The 23,486-nt window shown below is 42.3% G+C and overlaps 1 protein-coding gene across 4 annotated transcripts in view; it reads right to left on the reverse strand.

Moving 5' to 3' along the window:
* Positions 1 to 776: 776 nt before the first annotated feature.
* The window catches only part of slc4a2b (solute carrier family 4 member 2b), a 39,040-nt gene continuing 16,330 nt past the window's right edge, over positions 777 to 23,486 (reverse strand). For 3 of the 4 annotated variants that reach the window (XM_019270363.2, XM_027274141.1, XM_027274140.1), the window contains 22 exons: positions 16,760 to 16,928; positions 16,451 to 16,668; positions 14,850 to 14,974; positions 13,773 to 13,987; positions 11,001 to 11,137; positions 9,782 to 9,871; positions 9,077 to 9,257; positions 8,846 to 8,981; positions 8,270 to 8,471; positions 8,070 to 8,178; positions 7,762 to 7,946; positions 7,452 to 7,668; positions 7,154 to 7,360; positions 6,838 to 6,986; positions 6,228 to 6,422; positions 5,591 to 5,806; positions 5,075 to 5,164; positions 4,812 to 4,978; positions 3,894 to 4,147; positions 3,645 to 3,814; positions 3,193 to 3,366; positions 777 to 2,948 (listed from right to left, as the gene is read on the reverse strand). In XM_019270363.2, the coding sequence (XP_019125908.2) occupies positions 2,868 to 2,948; positions 3,193 to 3,366; positions 3,645 to 3,814; positions 3,894 to 4,147; positions 4,812 to 4,978; positions 5,075 to 5,164; positions 5,591 to 5,806; positions 6,228 to 6,422; positions 6,838 to 6,986; positions 7,154 to 7,360; positions 7,452 to 7,668; positions 7,762 to 7,946; positions 8,070 to 8,178; positions 8,270 to 8,471; positions 8,846 to 8,981; positions 9,077 to 9,257; positions 9,782 to 9,871; positions 11,001 to 11,137; positions 13,773 to 13,987; positions 14,850 to 14,974; positions 16,451 to 16,668; positions 16,760 to 16,928 (3,687 nt within the window). In that variant the 3' untranslated portion in view covers positions 777 to 2,867. The remainder of the gene's footprint in view (positions 2,949 to 3,192; positions 3,367 to 3,644; positions 3,815 to 3,893; positions 4,148 to 4,811; positions 4,979 to 5,074; positions 5,165 to 5,590; positions 5,807 to 6,227; positions 6,423 to 6,837; positions 6,987 to 7,153; positions 7,361 to 7,451; positions 7,669 to 7,761; positions 7,947 to 8,069; positions 8,179 to 8,269; positions 8,472 to 8,845; positions 8,982 to 9,076; positions 9,258 to 9,781; positions 9,872 to 11,000; positions 11,138 to 13,772; positions 13,988 to 14,849; positions 14,975 to 16,450; positions 16,669 to 16,759; positions 16,929 to 23,486) is intronic. The other variant, XM_010744173.3, reaches the window with a different exon arrangement.

Below are 23,486 nucleotides of genomic sequence, written 5' to 3' on the forward strand. Positions count from 1 at the left end.
ACATACATACATACATACATACATACATACATACATATATATAGTATAGTTCACAGTATAAAATGTGCTTTGTAAACTGACCTCCTGCTGAAGCAGATTCAGTCAGAGACTCCTGCACCTCCACTGTAAAAAAGATCACGGCAGGAAGTCCACTGCTATTACACTTTATAGGTTGTAAAGGAGGTTGTTTTGGTTTCACAATTAGGACCACTAAGTAATAAGAGTACCTCGTATAAAAAGTATGTCAGCGTACTCGTATACACTTTCTGAGAGGGAACAATGATAATAAAAGATAAATGAAGCAATAAAAATAAGAAACAGGCTCACTGATACATGAATGTATTTAATTACATGCATTAACTGGTGACTAAATTGCCTGTAGGTGTCGACCAATTTGATATATTTTATTGTATTTTGTTATATTTTATTTAAATCGCTGCAGTTTTTACTTAAAACTTTATTCCTCAAGCTTATTTTTTATGTGTGTCACACTGTTTTTGCAACTCGTGCTCTTAACGCTGAGCTGAGCTGTTTTTCTCCTCCAGCACATTTTCAGTGGACCATTGACTTTGTGTTTATCTACATATGAAAAAACTGCAAAGAGATTAAAACAAAGAAAATGAAGAAATGCTGCGAGTCACACAAAACTCTGCAGCTTGCGGCATGTTTTCTAATTTTTTTTCCCGTATTTGTCTCAGATATTTTCTTTATTTTGTTCAGGTCTTTTCTCACATAGACAGAAAACACGACAGAACAACAGTCAGGATAAATCAGGATAAATAGAAAATAACTTTTTTTATTTGTCATCAATATTTCAACCATTAATGTACAAGGGAACATCAGCAATAGCCTCTCGGACTTTGTATTGCTTTTTGAAATGGAACAACACATCGTATCAGCATTTCACGACTTTGACAGATACTTTGGCATACACAGACTACCATCACTTCATCCACAGGCACGATAAGCAAACATAAAACTGACACTGTACTTCTCATTAACACCCCCTTCATGATTCAGCAAAATGTGTGCATGTGTGTGTACATTAAAAAAGAGAAAAACTTCTGTGACATACTCCAAATAAAACCTTCAAAATAAAAACAGCGATAATGCCTGATATTGCATCGGATAAATAATGGAGAGATGTTTGATTTCTGAGCGTCTCGAAAGTGCAAACTATTGTAACACGTGTGTCATCCTTACAAAACACAGCAGACACTTTTGTTGCGGATCACTTCATGGTCCCACAGGCACTTTTGTGAGATTTTGTGCATCTTTGTTGTGACGACAAAAAGGCACAAGATCACAACGACAGTCAGGCTGAGATGGGAACGGTTCGGAGGGAAATGTAGCGTCCGAAATACAAACTTGAGAGTAACAGAGGACCGACAAATTTAAGTTATTTGACACAGTCAAAGCTTTAACCAATCCATGTCACACTGATACAACATGACACAAAACAAAAAAAATACATATATATACTGTCTGTGTTTAAAATCCTTCCCTCTCAGTGATGCATTATTATTGAGATTGTCTACACAGCTTGTGTGGAAATTTGGTCGACCAAGTTCACATGTGAATGAAATGTTTAAACGCGTTAGTCGATGCCAAAAACAAAAAAAATATCAAACGAGGAATGTTGTGCTACGACATGTTATTTATTTTTAGGCTAACAGCAGTGTTAGGAGATGTGAGATGGCTGAACTGCAGCTTATTGTTCTGAACTATTTACATGAGACATTTGGCACACTTGGAAAGAAAACCAAATAAATTAAAGTTATTCCCGTAAAAATCAACCACACCTAGTGAGACTTCAAAACAAACTCTACATTAGTGCCCTAAACATGTGCGTGGAGACATTTAGAGTATATTCATTATGCCACTGTGTCACTAAAAGAAAATATGATGATAAACATGATGTCACGGCATTAGTGTAATGAGAAATGTACTGTATTTTTTTTTTTTGGTATGTCGTCATCACAGTCCTGCATGATCTCCCTCTGCTGGTGAATTTGACATAAAAGCCCGACTATTATCTAAACTGCTGCGTTTGAGTACAAAAGAAAAAGAAAGACAAGCTGAAAATCACTCACAGATACTCATTTAAGAAGCTAAATAAAGCAACACTGATATTTAAGGGACTTTAGAGGACGCTAAGGAGATAAAATGATAATAAAATTACATAAAATACAGTCATTGTTCAGATTTGGTGTCTTAAAAAAAGTGCTACGAGCTTCGGGAGGCGGGTAAAGTGGATCAGCTGTCTAAAATAAGACAGGATGAGGGGGGAAAACAAACACCTCAGTATATCTTCATTTTCTTCATAAGGCGCTTAGTGAGGTTAAAACATGGAGAGAGAGAGAAAAAAAAAAGCGACAAACTTGAATAGCGATAACTCAGCGTGTTAATATAAAAGAATAAATCCCATTTATCCTCTACATATTCAATGTGAATCAGAGCAACCTTTCAGGGTTAAAAATTAATCAGACTATCATCTACTTTAATCGCATTTAATTTTGAGCTCGAGATCACATCATTTTTGATTTGGAATCTCTTGTCCCCTGAAATATATACATGTATTTAAAAAAAAAAGGTGTATCATGAGTGAGTACACATCTGTTTGATCTCCTCTGCTAGATTACACTCACCCCCGCTGATAATCTGACACTTAAATATTTAAAGTAACAACCAACCGGGCCTCTGACATACTGTGCATTCAAGTCTAAGTGATGATGAAGAGGGCCAGCGATGCACGGTGATCATCAGTGATGAGCGCTTCCACGTTTGAAAGACTCATTGGTTCGACAGATTTCCGCAGTGTCCGCTATAAGAGGAGCTGAGTGGTAACACGAGGGGTTTGTTGTGGGTTACACAGGCATGTGCATCTCCGAGTACTCATCGTGACAGTCACGCTCGTCAAACTTCGGCTCTGCGTCGTCCGCATCCAGCTGGAGGAGGGAGAGAAGACGAGAGAAGATGTTATGCTTCTTGGTGTAATTTATAATGGAGTGTAGTTACAAGTCAGTGTTTAGTCTATTAAAGAAAGGTCCTACAATTCCCAGAATGCCTTAGAAATAAGCCCCTTTTCTTGTAGTTGCACAGTTTTAGATTCTTCTGCAACACTGCTGCATCTGAGGCAGCGGTGCAGGTGGATAAAGTGACATATTGCGCCCTCTTGTGGTTACAACTTACGCATGCAATCTCTCTGCCGGTGAAGATGCGGGTCAGCAGGAACATCTTGACAGGGACGGTGAGGATGAGGACGAAAGGGAAAGCTAGAGACGCCTGGGTCGACATGACGGCCCACAGGGCCGCCAAACACACCAGCTGGACGCAGGTGAAGAGGTGCATACGCAGCGTACGGACCTGGAATAAACATGATTAGTTTAATAAGTCAAAAAAAGCAAAAACATTCACTGTTTCTCGGTTCTTTGGGTTTTAGGTTTAGGTTTTTTAATCTGCAAAAACAAGAACTTTAAAGTACTTTAACATAATTTAATAGATTTAATTCCTCACAGAAATCCTGAAAATGGTTGTTAGTTACTGGAAACATATTTATATTTTATAATTTATCCAATAACCTTCTTAAAAATCTTGTTAAACTTCATTAAAAGTTATTAAAAAATGGAAGTGACTCCTCTTACCTTGCGTACGTAGGTGTGGTCAGGGTGGTACTTTGGTGGCATGAGCAGCAGCATCATCCGCTCTGTGAGCTGGATACCATTGAGGGACATCACACCCATGTAGAGGAAGATACCAAACAGCACCGCCAGGGGGATTTGACGCAGCAGGTCACCGATCCAAATGGACATACCTGAGCAGAGGAGCCGAATGTTAAATACAGTTTAACAGTTTGAAAGAGCAGTCATGAGATTCAAATGTCCGATACTCACCAACCATGATGGCCACCAGGAGCCCCGTCACCCTCTGCTCCTTCACCTCCTGGATGCGAGGCTTGTCTCCGGGGGCGACGGCCTTACTCATGACAGTTAGGGCGTTGACGTGGGTCACTGAGCGAACGGTCGCCGCCGCCATCCACGGCAGACCGAACAGAGCCGAGCTGCCGCCCAGCACCACGATCAGCAGCAGGTCCAGATGGAAACCAGAACCCTTCACCAGCATCCGCTCCTTCTTACTCACTATCAGGCTGCAGGAAGTCATGTGGAGAACACAGACGTAAACAAAAAGTGGGTCCGGATGAGTCAAAAAAACAAACAAAACAAAAAAAAAGCACGGCGGAGTTTGTTTATGTTTTTCATAGCAGACAGTGTACAGACTGAGATCAACACTCCTCTTTTCCATCATCACTCCACACAGCGTCATGCAGAAAAACAAAATACTGAAGCTCAGAGTGATCCTGATAAAAACAAATGATGATATCATATAACTATGTGACTTTGCTGTAGTTCACCCTGCAAGACTCTTAAACTGGATGCGTCCGTTTAATCTTATTTAGTAGCTGAATGAAATAACAGTTTAATAATCTATAAGAATATAATGAAAAGTCCTATTCGAGACCTTGAAATGTATTAAAACTAAATATACTTTCTGCTTTATTGGATAGTGATAGCTGGGAGAGAGAGGGGATGATATGCGGCATAGGACCCAGGCTGGAATCAAACCCGAGGCGCTGCAGTCAGGACTTTAGCCTTGATACATGCGGCACACACTGGGCTCATGTTCAGATTATCTGCTCTTTTAATGTTTAACTTATAAAGCACAGATAACGTATTTTTCATCAAGTAAAATATAATTTTCTTTCTGTTGTGATCAAAAACTTTAGACACATTATCTCTCTCAGGGTAACTCACGTCGTGATCTGAGTCTCCATGAAGATGAGGATGAAAACCAGCAGAGCGGGCAAGCAGCAGGCGAACATCATCCAGATGGGGAATTCACCGTCTGTACCCAGAGGACTGATGATCCAGCCACGTTTCGAGGGACTCGTCACAGAGAAACCCGCAGGAACGCTCAGTTTCTGGACAGAGGACGACAACAACAGCAATGAGTGCATCAGCATTAATGCACAAACATGAAGCCAGAGATCAGGCAGAATGATAGTTTTAAGTCTTACCTGTGTGTATGTGTCGTTTATGCTGTAATCCACCAGGACCATGATGAGGATGGCGATTGGTACGCCGAAATCTCCAATCATCCTACGAAACTGAACCCCACAGGATGAACATGTAGCATATATTACATCCAGGGATAATCAAAAACATTATTATAACATCTTATTCTAAGCATAATTTATTGTAATCTGATATTTCCCTAACTAACCCTAACTCCATCTGCAGAGGAAGATCATGCGATATGATCAAGAACAGCTACTAAATGAAAGATTTTGATCTCAGACTGCATGTTGCAGCGTCTCAAAAGAGATTTGGTCTTAATTTTTTTCATATTTCATTATTTACGAGGACGTATTTTGACTTTTAAGTGGTTTGGATCCAACAGTTGACTGCACTGACTCTAAAACATACATGTAGCCTTAATATATGATGATGGGAAGTTCAAGGAAGGTTAAATAAACATGGAGGTTTTTATTCAGAGGTTAATGTTGCAGGACTGATGTTTCAAAGCTCCTTACCCTTCCAGGAAAGAACGCGCTGTTCTTGAACTTCCGCAGGTAGAAAGCGATGAAAAACGTCCCGGCCATGAGAACCAGAGAGAGCAGCGCTGTGTTGGGCTCGCCTCGGACCGTCACCTTCACCGACTGGGTGCTGTTGCTCAGCACTAGTGTGGCGTTTTCTGTCGACGAGCTGTTGTCGAGGGAGCAACGTTTCAGCGGGTGCTCCTTGAAGATCTGCCAGAAGACACAGAGGGTTCAAATTACTGATATTTATTATTATTTATTATTATTTCACTACAGAATACGCACACGTGTACACCCCCTTTCCTCGCACGGATTATGATTTAGATCGATTGAGATTATCCTGCAGCCAAAAGCCTTTTAAGTTGGTGCCATAAAACTCCAAAAATAGCAAACCTTCCAAAATTCATAAGCCTCATAATAGTTAAACTTTCTAATCCGTGTAACTTTCGAGGCCAATCAATCTCAAAAGATTCCAGGTGCACTTGCTAGGAAAACATACTCATTCTGACCCCGAGGTTTGAATACTGTCCAAAAATCAGTCTGTTCGGTTTAGTGTCAGGGACGTGAACCTGCAGCGCGCCAACAAAAACTTTTGGTATAATGAGGAGTTTTTATTTCAAGTCTCAGGTACCCTGCCAAGCTTGATGAAGGTCTCGCAGATGAAGATGAGGGAGATGAGGAAGGAGAAGATCTCCTGGGTGAAGCGGGAGACGAAGCGGACCAGAAAGCTTCCCTCGAAGGCCACCATGACGACCACGATGATGATGAGCCAAAACCCGATCCAGACGCGACCCGTCAGGTACTCCATGTGGTTTGATTTGCAGAACTGTGAGGACGCAGAGCAAAAGAAACACTTTTGTGAAGATCTGATTATTTCACATTAGAGATTTCTGTATCGTTTGTTCACTTCACTGAGCTGAAGTGGGTGGGCTCAAGGTTTGTTGGGTCAATGTCAATCAAATCTGAGCAAAATTTGCTTTCTTGACAAGATTTAAATGAGAAGAGTGATCCTAACAAAAGACTCTCGTGTCTGTATGTTAAGCCTGGCTGTGTCCAGAGGTAACAAAATCCACCTTCTAGTAAAAGTACAGAAAGTTATGAAATATCCATTTAACCACTACTTTTAACACCACTTACAAAAAATTTGGTGCAGGCAGGCAAATTTTTGTGATGTTTGGAGAGAGCCACAGTGGTTTTTCTACTCTTGTGTGAGTGAGCTGATTTACTCTTTATCAACTTACACTGAAAAAGGCTTCTTCGAAGACCAGCAGGGGTCCAGAGAAACCCACGACGAGCAGCGGCTGGGCTCCGAGTAGGCAGAAGATGACACCCTGCACCGCCGTCGACACGATCAGCTCAGAAACACCAATTAGACCTTCTGTCTTCTCACCTGGCAACGGACAGACACAACACATCAGCACCATAATGAACACTGATGAGGCGTAAAGGTTCGTCAATAGATGGTCGACTGAACCATCGGGACAAAAACGTGAAAGGGATTTGACACACGAGCCTGTGAATCCACAGTAACTCGACTCTTGTTTTTTTCCAACTCACCCAGTAGACCTCCGAATGTTATGGCTGGAGAGAGAGCAGCAAAGTAGATAAAGATAACAGCAGCCATGCACTGACTGTTCAGGGCATCCTTGAAGTCACTGAGGTACTTTGGGTAACGACGTTGCACGTCTCGTATCAGGCCGCCAAAGGGGCGCCCTGAACGCTGTAACGGGTCGTCTGACTTTTTCGAAGGTGTGAGGAGGGCCTCTGTTAGACGGGAGAGAGCAGGTCGTTAATTAAAACAACGAGGGTGGAGATTTCCCTCAATAAGGCTGCAGAAATCTGAGGAGGCGCTCACCTTTTTCTTCAAAGCTTTTAGGCTCCTTGGCCAACAGCTTCCCCCCTTGCTCCTCCCTCTTGCGCAGCATCTCCCTCTGGAAGCGAGCGACGGAGCGCAGCAGCTCATCGCCTCCCATCTCTGAAGGCGGCAGCACGATGCTGCAGTCCAGGAAGCTGTTGATGGCGTTCAACAGGTCCTGCCTGTCGTCTGCCAGGTAGGCTGCCTCGTGGAATTGCTGGATGGCGATAAGAATAAAAAATATAATAATTGAGGAGGACCGACTCTTTATTTCTCTTAGTCGTCCATTTTATTTGACTTTGTGGCTCACCTTGTCAGACATGAGTGTGGAGATGGAGCGTCCTATCTGGTGATAGTCCATGCTGGTGGTGGGGGGTCCCAGCAGAACAAAGAGAAACCTGACCGGCACAGGGACCTCGAGAACGGACTCCAGTTCCACCGCCTCCTGCAGCCGCACGAACGCCATGGTGGGCTGCTCCAGGAAGTCCACACTGCCTGGAAGACGGCGGGACGTAACAGTCAACATACAAACAGCACTACACACCATGAAACGTGGCTGTTGGTATTTTAATGTAAGTGTGTGTCTTTGTGTGTGTGGTTTAGTTGGAGATAACTCACCCACAAGGACAACAGTGGCCTCAGCATTTTCAGGAATCTTCTCCAGCAGCTTCAGCTCATGTTTGGATTTGGACCGATGCATACCGGACGCCAAAGTGGGCTCCTTCTGCTGCAAATGGAAAGCGATACAAGAAATCAGGACAACAAAGAACTCTTCTTTTGAACGTGACTTTTGGAAAACACTTCAACACACGACTCACCTGCACTTCGTTCTTCTCCATGTCGATGCGAGTGTCGGTTTCCCCCGGGACGTGGGTGGTGCCCATGAGCGGGTCGGTCACGGATGGTTCTGGCTGATGGGTGTGGTTGGCACTGTGGTGGTGTGTGATCAGACTGCCGAGGCTAGCTGCGGAGATGTTTCTGGGAAAGGGGCTGCTGTGCTCTTTCTCATCACTCGGGTGACTAGGGGAGGTAGGGAGAGGCAGAGAGAGGGTGAGCAGGAGGAAGAGAGGTAACGACCAGGCATGAAGCCATCTAGTAGCAGGAAGTGCGCAACAGTGGGAGTAAAGACGGTTTAATCGCCGTTCATCTTTAACAATGAAAAGGTCCAGTGTGTAGGATTTAGAGGCATCTAGCAGAATAGTTGCTGGATTGCAACCCCCTCACCTCACTCTGTCTTTCACAGGGTTAGGGTTGTGAAGCACTTCGGGCTGCATGTTCTGCATGAAAGGTGCTATATAAATAAAAGTTGAGAGTAGCTGATATTCCCTCTATAGATTAGTCAATACTTTTTTTAAGTGACTGCTTGTCTGCTGCAGTCTGGTGCTGAAGGTCACCTGTGCTTCAGCAGCAGGGCCCTCAGGACGTTGGATCGATCCTCAGCTTTGATCTGGTCAGAGATGATCATCTGCTCCACCACCTGATGGGCGATGCCAGGCAGAGTCTTCTGGTCCAGGTCGAGCAGCACAGCACCTGTAGGAACACACGTTTAAAGCTCAGCACTCTGCATCAAAGATTTCAAGCTCATCCCCACAATTAACTTTTTTTTAAATTTTTTTATCTCTTACCATGTGAGATGGTTTTTCGGAGCTCCAGCAAACTGCGGAAAGACAGCGAGGCCACGTGAGGTTTCCCCCAGCGGTCTGTCTCCTCCTCCACGTCCTCCTCAAACTTGATCCAGCGAGCTGTCTCCTTCCATTGCATCTCCTGGTTCTTGTCCATAGTCAGCTCATTCAGCTCCACAAACACCTGGAAGCAACATCACAGAGCAGCTGCAGGTGAGATTACGGTCGAGAACGTCCACGCTGTCCACACAAAAACGTGCCCATGCACAGTCAGCATGTGCCATATATTATTTATTACTCATTTAATAGCCAAAGCACTTTGTGTTTAGCCAGTTTATACACTCAAATTTGCAAGAGCATCAGAAAAATGGACTCCATGCTTACTGGATTACCAACTGAACACACAGAAGTTATAACCTTAGAGAAAACTTTGCATAAAAACACAGAAAACAACCAATTATATCTTAAAAACTTAATACTAAGAAGCCAGAAGAGAGACCTCTCCATCTCTCAGCATCAAATATCTGTTAACAGGTTATTAATCAAACACCATGCTGGTCAGTCAAATCCGCCGTGTAATTACCAAAAAACAGGTTGGAAAACTCTCTTCCTCATTTATCATCTCGTGCCAAAAATACCCCTACGGCATGCCTGTGAAATCACGCTCACACGGGTCAAACCTGACTCTGGCCGGTCACCCAGCCTCACCTTCTGGTACCGAGCCATTTGACCGCAGTTTATGTCCAGCAGGACGCCTTCTTGCCGCGAGGCAGAGCGGTACACGACCACTGGTAACGACTGGAGGAGCGAGACGGTGCAGGAGAGGACTCAAATACTGATACAAGCGACAGCGGCACAAAGGACGGGACCCTCGCTATGACACACATACCCACAGGTAACACTCCCTCGTCACACACACACACACACACCTGACAAGGACCTGTTGTTTACTCTGGGCTGTTGGGGACTCAGGGTTGTGTGTGAGAATGTGTGTGTGTTAATAAAACATAGCTCTCCCTCTCTCAGGAGCTCCCAGTGTCTGGTTACCTAAGCTCCTCTCCCCCCTCTTTTTTCCTTTCCGAGTGTGAAAGGAAAGAACTCATTCATTCATTTTTAATTGTCTCCTTCCCTCCCTGTCCCATCCACAAAAGAGACGAGGCACTGCTACATTTTTAGAGACGGAAAGAAGGGAAACATCTCCCAGGGATTGATATATGCGGTCACTTCTGGAGGCAATAGATCACACTGTCAAGCCTAAAAATACAGATTAAAACAGAGAAGTGGGATGTTTTTTTTCTCCCTCCCAAAATACTTCCTCAAACTTCAACTTCCCAAAAGCTGAAAATTTATAGAACTGCAGCAAATAAATGCTTGTTCCATCCTGAGATGAAAAATATATAAACGATATTTTTTGTGTTTCGTAGAGAGTCTGCACATTACAAGATATTATTTAGGATTTAATTTAGTTGATTAATAACATAATTGATACTTTACTTTTATACTTTTAATATTTTTGTCAGGTGAACAATCAAGCAATCTTAATTTATCGCCTAGGCTTTGGGACTCACAATTTTCGGATATTTTATTGGTTATAGGATTAATTTTTCATTTCATCAATCATGAACTGCAGCCCTATTTCATTCCTCGGGGACAGATTTCTTAAAATCCTGTAAATGGTTGTCATCATTGTTGGAAAAAAACACTTCTAATCTACCGATTCTGTAATTTATTTTCATTTGATTTCTTTATTATTCATAAACCAAACCATCCAAAACTTAAAGATAATACCCCACTGTATAGTGAACTACATACACGTTAAATAAATACATTTACAAACTGATGAGGCTGAAAAAAACCAAAGCCAGACATCATCAAACTCGTGTCCTGCTTTAATGTCAGAGAGGACGGATGTCCTGTGATGTCTCACCTCGTGTGGTGTTCGATCCTGCTTACGGCTGCGTGTGGTCGGCTCTTTGTGGTCCTTGCCAGTGTGCACCACTTGTCCCTTGGCGCTCTTTCTGACCAGGTGTCTGCGCACGCCGGGAACATCTTCGAAGCGATGACCTGGCAGAGAAACAAACGAGAGAGGAAGGGTGAGGCGTGTTAAAGAATACAGTCCAGAGAAGACCGATGGGGAACGTCAAACATGTTACTGGAAATTAAATCCCAGCACAGTACATGGCCAGTCTTATTTTATGCTTCTGTGGCCTCAGCATGCACACATTGCCCGTGCACCCCAAGTTCAAATCTCATAGAGGGCCAGTCCACTTTGCTTTTGTGCCTGTGGTCCCTCAGCAGGGAGTAGAGTTACTCAGGCTGGCAGCACTGCAGGAAGTGAAAAGGATGTTGAGAGAAACACCGGATGGCACAGAAACGCCACAACACTGCGAGTAGGAGTTGAGTTTAAAAAGATCAATGGACCGGCTGCAACACGCAAATAAATCTACAACAAACCCAGATTCTCTTCAATAATCCAAGTCGTCTTACCTTTATCAGAGCTTGTGTATCCGATGAAACAAACAGTGAAGCTTTTAAGATTCTTCATCAACGTTTTTCAACTCAAGCACAGCTGCTACCTTGCTCATTTGAGCTTTTACTGAGAGCGTCCCTTTGTCAAGTGGCTCAATGATGTCTGAGTAAAGTTTGGGTCAAACTCTGGAGTGAAACGTGCTGGCATGGCCGTCTGACTACCTGCCTCCCCCTCGCTCAAACTGCAGCGTGCGACCTACGCAAGTTTTGACAAATTTCGGAAAAAGCTGCCACTTCTTGACCGGCGCCTGACCCAGCGGGAGCTGAAACTATCAGAATGCATCAGTGAGCAGAGGTGTTAATTCACTCGGGTCGGACAAAAGGGGAGGGACAGTGATCTAATAATTCCTATTGTTGAGCAGGAGCCAGAGACAGAGACACTTTCCCAGGATGATTTACGATGGCGGGAAGCAGATAAAAGAAGACGCAGAGAATAGATGGTGATGAACGTGTTGGGAGGCTCGACTCTGTGTCACTAAGCCCCATAATGACCAAATATCTGCACAATATCAAGCCCATACTTCCATCCACACTCTCCTTGTTTCACCTTCGAGTCCACTTAATTCTTCCCCTTGTTTCATTCCACTAATGATTAAAGGTTATGAACTGGGGCCCAGGTTTCACAATTAGCCACCATGTTGGCTCGGGCCTGAGTCCAGAGGCCTCAGCTGACAGCAGGAATGGCTAATATAATAATACAGGCCTGTCTGATAAGCTGCTGCTCTCTGCTGAGGGGTCCACTCCCTGACGTAAATCTCTCCGGTCCCGAACACAGCCCCACGCTGGGCCGGGGGGCCGGGAATGTCACAGGGCAGCAGGGAGCCAACTGCAAAGCAGAAGTGGGCCTCCCCATCCTCACCCCTGATGTTTCTGGAGGAATCTGAGCTTCATTACAGTTTAATGCTGTCTAATTTTACAGCAACAACCATCAAAACAGCATCAGTAAGACAAACATACTGGGAAAACTTTGATGATGTGGAGGCAAACCGCCACCACATTTCTGGACGTGGATTTTGGGAAAACAGGCAGGAGAAAGCTGCAAAAGCAAGACTCACATATTCCCGCTTTATACAGCTGATATGTTGAACATGTTATCAATCATTTCTTGTTAACACAGGGTGACATTATCCTTCATTTAGAGGCGAGTTTGTGTCCACCTGATGAATATTCACTCTCTTTTAGCTCCGTTTTTGGTCTCCATCAACACCTGGTGGCCTCCTCTGTACACCGACAGCCTGACCGACACATCAGAGAGTGTATTTTATCTGCTCTGGCAGACTAATTACAAAGAGATTGATTAATTATGGTGTGCTGAATAATTACAGTTCATAATTAAATAAGAGGTGAGACGGTGATGGCGATTCCTGACAGTACTCTATCGAACAAGTAGTAATTAAGCAGATGATTGGACAATAATATGGCAGAAAATAGTGAAAGTTTTGATCTGCAAGTCGACAGAAACTATTTTTATGCTCATGTTATTGGTTTTTTTCCATGTTTATAGAAAAAAAACAGGGCTGCAAGTAAGAAGTATTTGATTATCGATAAATCTGCTGATTACAGTCTTGATTAATTGCCTGTAAAATGTCAGAAAATAGTCAAAATCTTCCTTCATATTGCCTTTTTTCTTTTGAGTCCTTGAGTCTTGGTTAAGTTTTTCTTTATTCAGACCAACAGTAGCAGGGATATCTCATACTTAAGGCATAGTACTTCAGTGTTTGTGTCCACATGATGAATATGTACTCTCTTTTAGCTCCGTTTTTGGTCTCATCATCAACACCTGAAGGAAACATCTGGCTTTTTAGCTGCTAAAAGTTTGTCTGTGTTCATCAGCTAGTCGCTAACTGTGTCTGTCTGCCGTTTGATGCTCGACAGTGGGATTTTAGAGCTTTTTTTTTGCAGACTGTAAAACCAAAACAACGAGCTGAAAGGTGCTAAAATGCCACATAAAAATGTAGAGCTGAGTGGCATTGCAGACTTTAGTAAAAATTCTCTATGGGTTTGTCACTAGAAGTGACTCATAAGATCCATTGTTAATATAAAACAATGATTATAGTTTCTACTTTTATTAATAATAATGCTACAAACACACACACAGTGATACAATGCAGCTTTAAGGCTTTGCAAACACTCAACCTGGTCAACATGAAAAAAAATCATCTATACTCACTTTTAATGCCGTCCAGGTCAGCGGAGGCCAGCGTCTGAGCCTCGCTCTCGTCAGTAGGGATGCGTTGGTACTTGGCTTGCTCAGCACCCGTCATGTTGCCTGTGCGTCGGCGTTCTTGTAGGTCGTAGCCGCGGCTGGACACCCGAGCCAGTGGTATGTGTTCAGGTGGAGCTGACTGGGCAGAAGCGCTGGAAGTGTCGGGGGAGGTCGGCTTACTAGATAAAAGAAGAAACAACGAGCCAGAGTTGAATCGATAAGTGACAAAGGAATTGTTATTTTTTTTAGTTGTTTTTCAAGAAAAAGACGTATTTCCACTAAACCTCAAACATTTCTCCACTACTACACTCCTTTATTATTTGGTGATTTGGTTATCGCAGGAATAACATCTCTATACTTTGGTCTTTTGATTCATGTGACACCTCTAATGCTTCTCCTTATACAACGTATGCATCTCTCAAGTCAAAACACTTATATTTAAATCCACAAAAACACGGTGAGAAAAGACGCTCGGCCGATACAAATCCTTCAAAACAAGTCTGAAGTGAACATAATAGACTCACCGTCCTTTAAATGTCAGTTGTCCACAGCATTTCAGGACAGCAAAACTCAATTATTTTCCCCTCATATCAGAATGTTTTTATAAAACAATTCCTCTGTTATTGGGCTGCTCTCAGATCGACTGAAAACAAGCAAAAGGTGTATACGCAGCTTTATCCCAGCCAAGATTAGACCCTCATGAAGTGGAAAAGTAAATGTCACAGGGGGAGCCTGGGGCTGCTGAGGTGTGTTGTGTCGTCTATAGCGACAGGTGATATATGGGTCTCTGAGGAGCAGATTACTTGGGTCCATCAGATCATGCCCAGCAGGCCCACTGGATGCCTGAGACATGGTAACGTACAGAGAGTACCTCACTGGCCAATCAGATATGTGATGGAGCACCCTCGCCCAATCAAAACGTGATGTGAGGACATTTCAGCAACATGGCAAAAACATGCATTATGCAATCATCACAGCAGGTAAGGCATGATTAGTCTTTCATCCCCCCTTTTCTGTGTCCAACAACTAGACTTGACTCACTCTGAGGAGGATGCATCTTCAGTTTCTGCTCTCTCGCCGGACTGCGGCACGATATCCAGCTCACGGGTAGAGTGAGGGCTCTCTTTGTCACATTTGGCTGAGTGGTCTTCATCCGAAACAAAGAACTGTGGAGAGAAAACAGAGTGTCAGAGCACGGCTTACTGTAAAAACATCCATCCATCATCAACTAGAGCACACACACGACGGCACAAAGGGACAGACTCGAAGGCGTGCGTACATAAGCTACATATGGATGTATACAATATAACTATAGTAGAGAAGTAGATATTGAATAAAATTAAGTAGCAGCAGAGTAAACTGACAATAAACCCAAAATTCAAACTAACAACTTCAGCTATCAGATTAAAGAGAATTTAATTTAATTTAACTAGGAAGTCAAAATGTGATTTAAAAACCTCTTTTTCAAGGGAGTCCTGGCTGAGACAGGCAACAGCACAAACTAAGGACAGATTAAATAAATTAAAACCGATACAAAACAAAACAGACAGTATTAAAAAACATATAACATCCCAATAAAATAAAGGTGCAGTAAAAGGTGTGAATGACGACACCCCGATGATTCTGTCTCCATGGGATATGAGTAGAAAATGTGCTGTACTGATGTTTATTTTATTACTTGGTTTAATGTATCTGTGTATCTATGAATTTATGTTGATTATCTATCTATCTGGATTTAAAAGCCATCAAAGAAATCTGATCATGGAGTTTTATAACCTGAAGAAGGAATCTGATCTTGAAAATAGATTCATTTAGGTATTTACTGTACAATTCAGGGATGCGTATTGATCCGATGAGAGCTCCACAGTCTTAAACAGTAGATGAATACAGTAAAAGATATGTGCGATGGGAAAACTGATGCTCTCTTTGAGGAACACGGAGAGAGATTTCCCAGAAATCTGGAGAAACTGATCACCTGCACTGTGAACAAGGACGTGATCAAATCTGAACCTCTGCTGTGAGGACGATACGGACAAAAGATACTTCCTCTAGCTCAGATGCTTTTGTAAAGTATAATAAGAACCAAACATGAAACCCACTGATGAATGATTAAGACTATAATGAAATATTCATAGAGGAAAATATAGTAACGCTTCAGCAGATAGTGAGCAGGTTGGGTATCAGAGTATTGAACATATTCATGAAAAAAAGTCCGTGGCCTCCTCTGTACACCAACAGCCTGACCGACACATCAGAGAGTGGATTTTATCTGCTCTGGCAGACTAATTACAAAGAGACTGATTAATTATGGTGTGCTGAATAATTACAGTTCACAATTAAGTGACATATTTTGTCATGTAGATTCAATTCCTGACAGTACTCTATCGAACAAGTAGTAATTAAGCAGATGATTGGACAATTAAATGGCAGAAAATAGTGAAAGTTTTTGATCCACAAGTCAACAGAAACTATTTTTATGCTCATGTTATTGTTTTTTTCCATGTTTGTAGAAGAAACAGGGCTGTGAGTAAGAAGTATTATGATAAATCTGGTCTTGATTAACCGCCTGTAAAATTTTCCTTCATATTGCCTTTTTTTTTTTTGAGTTCTTGAGTACTAGTACTAGTAGTATGAATGATTACCTCCACATCTTTGACTTTCTCTGACTCAGTTGGACCAGAAGTTGTCTCCGTCCCCTCCTCCTCCTCGTCCTCTTCATCCTCTCCCTCCTCTATGGGACCACTGCTGGGAACTTGGCTGCTTTTGTGATCTTTGTCCTTTCTCCTCTTCTTCTTCCTGCGTACCTCGGAGGGCAGCTTGGACAGAGGTCGGTGGATGTGATGAGAGGAGTGACGGTGGTCTGGTGGAGAAGAAACAAGATTTAAAATGCACCAGCTGATGAACTCCCTGATTTAATGAATGCTGAAACCACAATGAGACAGCCGTCTTACATTCGATGTCCTCCTCGTGGTAGCTGTGGTGCTGTTCATCAGGAACCACAGCAGCAGGGCTGAGGATCTGCTGGAAGCGTTGGACGCCCAAAGCTTTGTTCAGGTCCCCATCATCCTCTTCATCGGGGCGCGGAGTCCCGTGTAGTGATGAGGCGGCGGGGGCCTCTGGCTGCAACACAAACAACAAATGAACAAATAAATAACAAAATAAAGAAACAAACAACAAACAAAATCTAAAGTTTGGAGATTCAAAGTGTTCAGTATTAATATGAGACATTAGGAAATGATTAATAGGATGCAGAATAGATAATAAAATCTGTTCCTTTTCAAAATAAAATGTTAAAATATTAATGTTTTTACAGTTAGCGCCTACAAGTTAAACCAAACATTGAGACAGCAAAATGTTTTTCCATAAAATCAACAGTTAATTTTTGTCTTTTACTTTGTTTCTGGAACTTTTTCATCACCTTCTATAACTTGTTTTACTCTTTTCCAGCTGTGAGAAGCCTTATGCATTCACAGTAGGTTCCTTAAATAACACGCATTAAAAAATAATGGGTGTTTTGGGCAGTTTCCCAGCATGACCATGCTAAATACTTAAAAACCTGAATGATCCTCTAGACTGGATTTGGGTAACCTTCACTTAAACTAACACTAGAGGGAGTTCTGGTTCTGCAAATACACAGTCAGGACATCATATGAGAGGCTCTCTCATGCATGCCTTCCTGAAAATGAGCCTCATATTGGAAACAATAGCCATGTGCATTGATCAGTTACTCTTTTTCCACACTGTGGTGTGATAGGGATCATGTGGGTGATAAGAGATCTGTTTTCTTGCAGCAGGATTCTGCGCCCTGCTGCGTCTCGCTCCGCCGGTGGGATGTTGTGATAAGGATTAGCTGGAGCGATGCAGCAAGTGGATCTAATCTGGCTATCAGGATCGTGCCGTAGCCACCTCACGGCAGAGTAAATGTTGCCATGGCTACTGCACAGAGGCCTGACATCCTGCGGCGAACCCTCCCTGTGGCAAAACTCAGGGGCCACAAGTCATCTGATGCTGCACACAAATGGTTCTCAGGACACCCAACATGTCAGTCATATTATTATTTTCTCCAGTGCTGCAGGGAGTAACAGAAAACAGCTCCCACCTGCAGCTCCTGCTTCGGTTTGTCTCACACCTTTGCAGTTCATGCACAGCAGACTGGTATATTCCACTACAGTTATCTGACACAAATACGAGCTATTCTTTACATTAAGATTTAACTAGCTCATAAATTATTACTGATATGTAAAAGATTCCCAACCTTATTTGGCTGTTAACCCTCATAAAAATGCAATGTCTAGTTGTTGACCATCGTCATGTTTCACACTTCTAGGAATTGTTAGAAGTGACACGTCACGGTTTCCTCTGATTACTCTAACAGATTACAGCCCTAAGGAGGTCAAATTATCCAATACTCCCTAAACAAAGAATAAAAAAGAACAAATACAAATCTGTGTGGCAGAATTTTCTTCTTTGCTACCCACACATTTATCTATCCCTTGGTTGAGAGCCACTAAACCACCCAACTGTATAATAAAGTAGTTAAAGCTAGCTCCAACTCGACCAGCTACAGCAGAAATCAACAGTCTGATAATATTTCCAACATTTTTTCTTCAAATAGCGAAACAAACTGCATCAAGAACCAAAAATAAATCATTAAAATCGACACAGAACAACATCTGGCAGCTCCTTGGACGCATGATGTAAACCAGATTTGCCACTTTGTTTGTTCCACTTTTGACACATTTCCACATTCACGTGAAAAAGTATCGTGCGTATAGCTCGACAGATGTGACAGAAATCCAAAGAAAGTGTGAAAAGCGGATTCCCATGACCCACACACCCCGTGCAGTGTTTCACCCTGACCTGTTTTTAACATGCCACACACAGGTGACAGAAAACCCCGAGCTGAACTGTGGACAAGCTGAGACCCACGAGTAAAAGGACAGACCGGTCAGCGTGTTAGGCACACATTCAATATTGACCCAAGGTTTAATTCCTCATATAGCTTTTTCCTGACGTTGACCTCCAGAACAAAATCCTGCACTTCAATATAAAAAGGCACCAAGATCACTGCCAAGGACCTACATGGAAAATCTGTAGGTATCATCCCACATCTGTGCACCTATCTCAATACACTGAGATTTAATTAAATGGCTGATCCGAAACCCTTAAGTACACGTATTCTGTCCAGATGTGTGCTGCTACACAATCCGACAGTTTATTTTCACAGAGCTCTCATTCATATCATGGTTTCACAGTGAATCCCTAGAGGTGGGATGGATGTGTGAGGGATTCTCAAAGAGGCGAGAGAAATTTCCACAACCGAAACCATGTGCAAAAACAAGCCCAGGGGAGCAGAGTAGAAACAAGATGACCCAGACAATGAAGACAACTCTTAATAATATTTTTTGACTTCAATAAAAGGAGTTTCGGTGACTTACCTCGCTCATGCTTAATGGCAATCAACGTTTTTGGTGGCGACAAGTGTCGCTGCCCTCCACCATGACAACACTGGAGCTCTGACCCTCAACACCTCTATTAAGAACCGGAGGCAGCAGATATCCCTCTACCCCCTTGCTTATCAAAGCCTCGTGATGCCTTAATCAGACCCGTATCGGCCAACCTTCCACCTTCACTACCAGTCTGCCCATTGTGCCAGGGCAGAATAAACAAGACTGGCGTTCTCGCCTTGAGGACAAACGCTCGCTGAAAGGACAAGCCGTGTTTGAACAGCCAGGAACAAAACCCTCACGTTGACATTCATCTCCACATTTTAACTTTGCCACATAAAGCCTGAATATTGACCAAGGTGCTCTTAGTCAATGCGCCTTGAAGGGCAACGTAAATGCATAGGAACTGTGCATCTTGCGATTTTCAAAGGGCGCAGTATTGGTGGCTAATATTGACAGAAGTCATGTTGACTAAGAGGCTGGAATAAAATGTGATTAACGAGTTGCATGTGCCAGAAAGTTACAACCACTAAAAACTATTTTCGTTATTACAAATGACTGGAAAAACAGATTTGTGGTTGATCATTTGACCACGGAACAAAAACACTAAACTTAGCAATTCATCAACCAAATAAAAAGAGATGAATATGGAACTTTTTCAGTCTCAGTCTAACAGCTGAAATGTGTTAATGTAGACATGCTGGTACCTTTTAACAAGAGCAATCAATAAAATCCCAAGGATAGAAAAGAATTAAAGTTGCATGTTCATTTATGGGGATTATCTATTACACGTATTCAAAGAAAACAAATAGTGTATATGAAATCTTAAACCTTTTAACATGACGTTTACACTACACGTAACAAATATTACCAGGTACAAATGACTGTGCTGAGAATTAGGAAAAAAAGTAGACCACAGTATTCGTATAAGGCCCACGAATAGGACATTTAAATATGTTTCCAAGTATAAAAGTGCCATAAAATAAAATGTATAATGCCGTTGTTGCCTGATGTGTAATTTTTCCTCTGTTGTTTCATGCATACATGCTAAGCTGCACTGCTGAGAGTTCAATTGTGCGTAAACTTGCCAAAGAAACATCAGTTGTCATGGTCAGCTATGTTTTTTAAAATTTGCTAAGGTGACATGAATTGTAACGCAGCATTAAAAAGAGCAGTGACAGTGCTAATTTGCTTTTTTTTTTTAGCAGGTATAATGTTGTCTTTTGTCTTTGCAATAGAATGCTAATATTGGCACAAAACACAAAGTACAGCTGAGGCTGGACGGTTGAATGTCATTAGTTGTTCAGGTGTTTTGTCATAAACCAGAGGGCTGGATAAATCAAAAGGTCGACCTGATGATGGTGCTACATGGAAAGTTTTTACAAACACGAGAGCCCATCTGCTAAATTTCATGGCGATATATCAAATAGTTGTTAAGATATTTCAGTTTGGATCAAAAGTGGTGGAAAAATAACTGACTCATACCCGGCAGCAGGAATATTCGCTCTAACAGCCTGCAGAGAAAAATCAAGCAAAAATAACGCAACGTTCCTCAGCTCATATTTACTGCTAAAAAAAAGTTAATCTTGTGTAGCAACATAGTTGGTAAAGTTTGTGCACATGTGTGCAGTGGCTGTGTTACATAATGAGGTGGACACTCGACAGTGAGTGGAGGCTGCAGAGGAGATTATCTGTGTCGTGAGGTAGGCTCAAATCCTACGCAGTCAGCATTCGGAGGGGAAAAGGGGGGAGATGGGCAGCGGATGTTGCAGCGATCATGTCGTACCGTGTGGCTGATGAGTCGATGCATTCCTACATATCTTAACATTAGTCTGCAAGGAGATCGGAGTGCACATGCTCCGAGTTTCTGGAAGGGAGTGAGTTGTATCGCAGTTTTGTCCTTGGCATATTCAGAATTATGCATTATGCAAGCACTGGCTTTGACAACCATCCTATTAAATCATGAATTCAAAGGCATGTTTGCACATCTTTAAATCAAACACGTCACATACTGTGAATTTAATAGAGAGAGACCGGAAAATACGTCTTGCTTCCTGCCTTTTCATACATTTTAATTATATTTGCACTGTGAATTGAGCTTTCAGCTCTCAACAGCTTTATCATTTCATATGATGCAAACAGGGTTGTCAGTAGCCAAACACGGAAATTTGCATGAGATAGTGTCTTCACACCTTTATCTACTTTGAAGATGTGCAACTGATCATTTATCTGTACTTTACCGTTAGTGGGTGGATTCACCAGTAGCTGCTAGTTGCGCGTCATAGAATATATGTGAGGTTAGAATAGGAATAAAACAGAGATACACACAAAGATAGGTAGGGTGTGCCCTGAACCGTACTGATGGCTCATTTCTAGACAGTCTCTGTGACTGTCTCACTGAGTCACTGATACCGTTCCACTGAAATATCAAAGTTCACTGTTGCAATATGTGGATGGAGACGTGCTGACAGCAAAGCTTTCATGCGTGTCGTGGTCTAGACCAGTGGGTGGTCAAAGAAAACTACGAGGGGGGGCACAATGATTAACAGGATATACACTTTCAGACCTTAAACATGAAATAATTAATGCAATCACAAGATAGTTAGGTGTATTCCTCATTGTTTAACTCACTCATTGGTTTAATGTCTGTTTGAATTCTCTTGATCGACACAAATATTATTTAAATATGAAGCCAAGGCCAGCAGCTGACTAGCTTAGCTTAGCATAAAGACTGGAACTGGGGGGAAACTGTTAGCCTGGCTTTGTGAGAAGCTACCAAAATCTGTTTACGTAACATCTCATGTCATGCTTACTTAATCCATGTCAGCACTATGTCAGCTTATGGTTTAAGCTTCATATCGAACAGCGGGACATGATAGTGGTACGTTTCATCTAACGCTGGTCGAGAAAGAGAATAAATCCCCAAATATTGAACCATAACTTTAAAGTTCATTTTGTATGAAATAAACAAACAAGATATAACATTATTAGTGAGCTTTAGAGGTGGTGGTAGATTGATGTTGTTTCCTCTGGAGAAACTTCTCCCTTCATATTTACGGCACCGCACTGACCTGAGTGCGGGGGTCAATCTTCTAATCTACCTCTCGACAAAGTAAACAAGCAGATTTCCAAAACTATTCCTTTAAAAATAAAAGGGACATAAATAAATAATAAATAAATGTGTTGGAAAGCAATGAGCTGGACGGTTATGTTCAAATGGATACAGCAGTGCTGGAAGACACTGAATCCCTGGCCAGTTCGAGTGGCTCTGCAGCTGACCCTGACATCTGACATTTCCGTGTGAGGGGAGAAGCGAAAACTAAAAACCTTTGCAAACCTGAGCCAGCAGCACAGCAGGTTTCTTAACATTACTTCGTCCTGTTGATTACCGAAAGCCATTTGAAGCGCTCCCCTGTCGAGAAACCTTTCCTAATCCACCTCTAGACATTAGAGGTGACTATCTGTAATTAGTGATGCATTAAGACAACATTAGGTAATAATTATTAGCTTGGTTTTCTAATGCCTGAGAAGGGTTCGCGAGTTGTGGACAAAGTAAAAAGCACAAGAACTAGACTGAACATTAACCAGCTGCAAAGTTCATGTTGAGGTTAAATTTGCCTAAAGAACCAAAGTCAGGCGACGTTTAGGCTTTACAAAAATCTCTATTTGCACTATTTAAGATAATGTGTAATGAGGTTTGAAATATGACACAGAGAAACAGACAGCAAACCATGCTCTGGACTCATGTGTTACACTGAGTATGTTTAAACTAAACAGACTCACCTTAAATGAATACAGATAGTCCATTAAATCACACGCGTACACACACAAACAGGTGTGTTGGTGTACAGGCAGCTATGTTTACTTTTCCAGTGTTACAAGTAAAAGACCACGCTGACCACTTTCATGGAAGACGACTTGTTCCCCATTTCAGTCAGCCCTCGTCACATGACCGGGGCAGCTCTTCAGGGTGGGAAGAAGACATTACTCACTTTAAAAAACACGATTATATGAACTCTCCCTGGCCACACACACACACACATTGTTCAGGAGATAATGATTAACTTGGTTCGAGTAGGAGCCAAGAGATCGACCAATAACTGCTGAGGCACTGTCATATAGCAAACATTTTTATCTTTACAGAGCTTCTTGGTCACCAGCAGGCTGCTGCTTCCAAGTCTAGCCAAGTAATGCGCCATAATCTCAGTACGTTTTATGGCAGGTAACTGTC

This window comes from Larimichthys crocea, chromosome XXIII (assembly GCF_000972845.2).
Source record: "Larimichthys crocea isolate SSNF chromosome XXIII, L_crocea_2.0, whole genome shotgun sequence".
Classification (NCBI taxonomy): Eukaryota; Metazoa; Chordata; class Actinopteri; family Sciaenidae; genus Larimichthys; species Larimichthys crocea.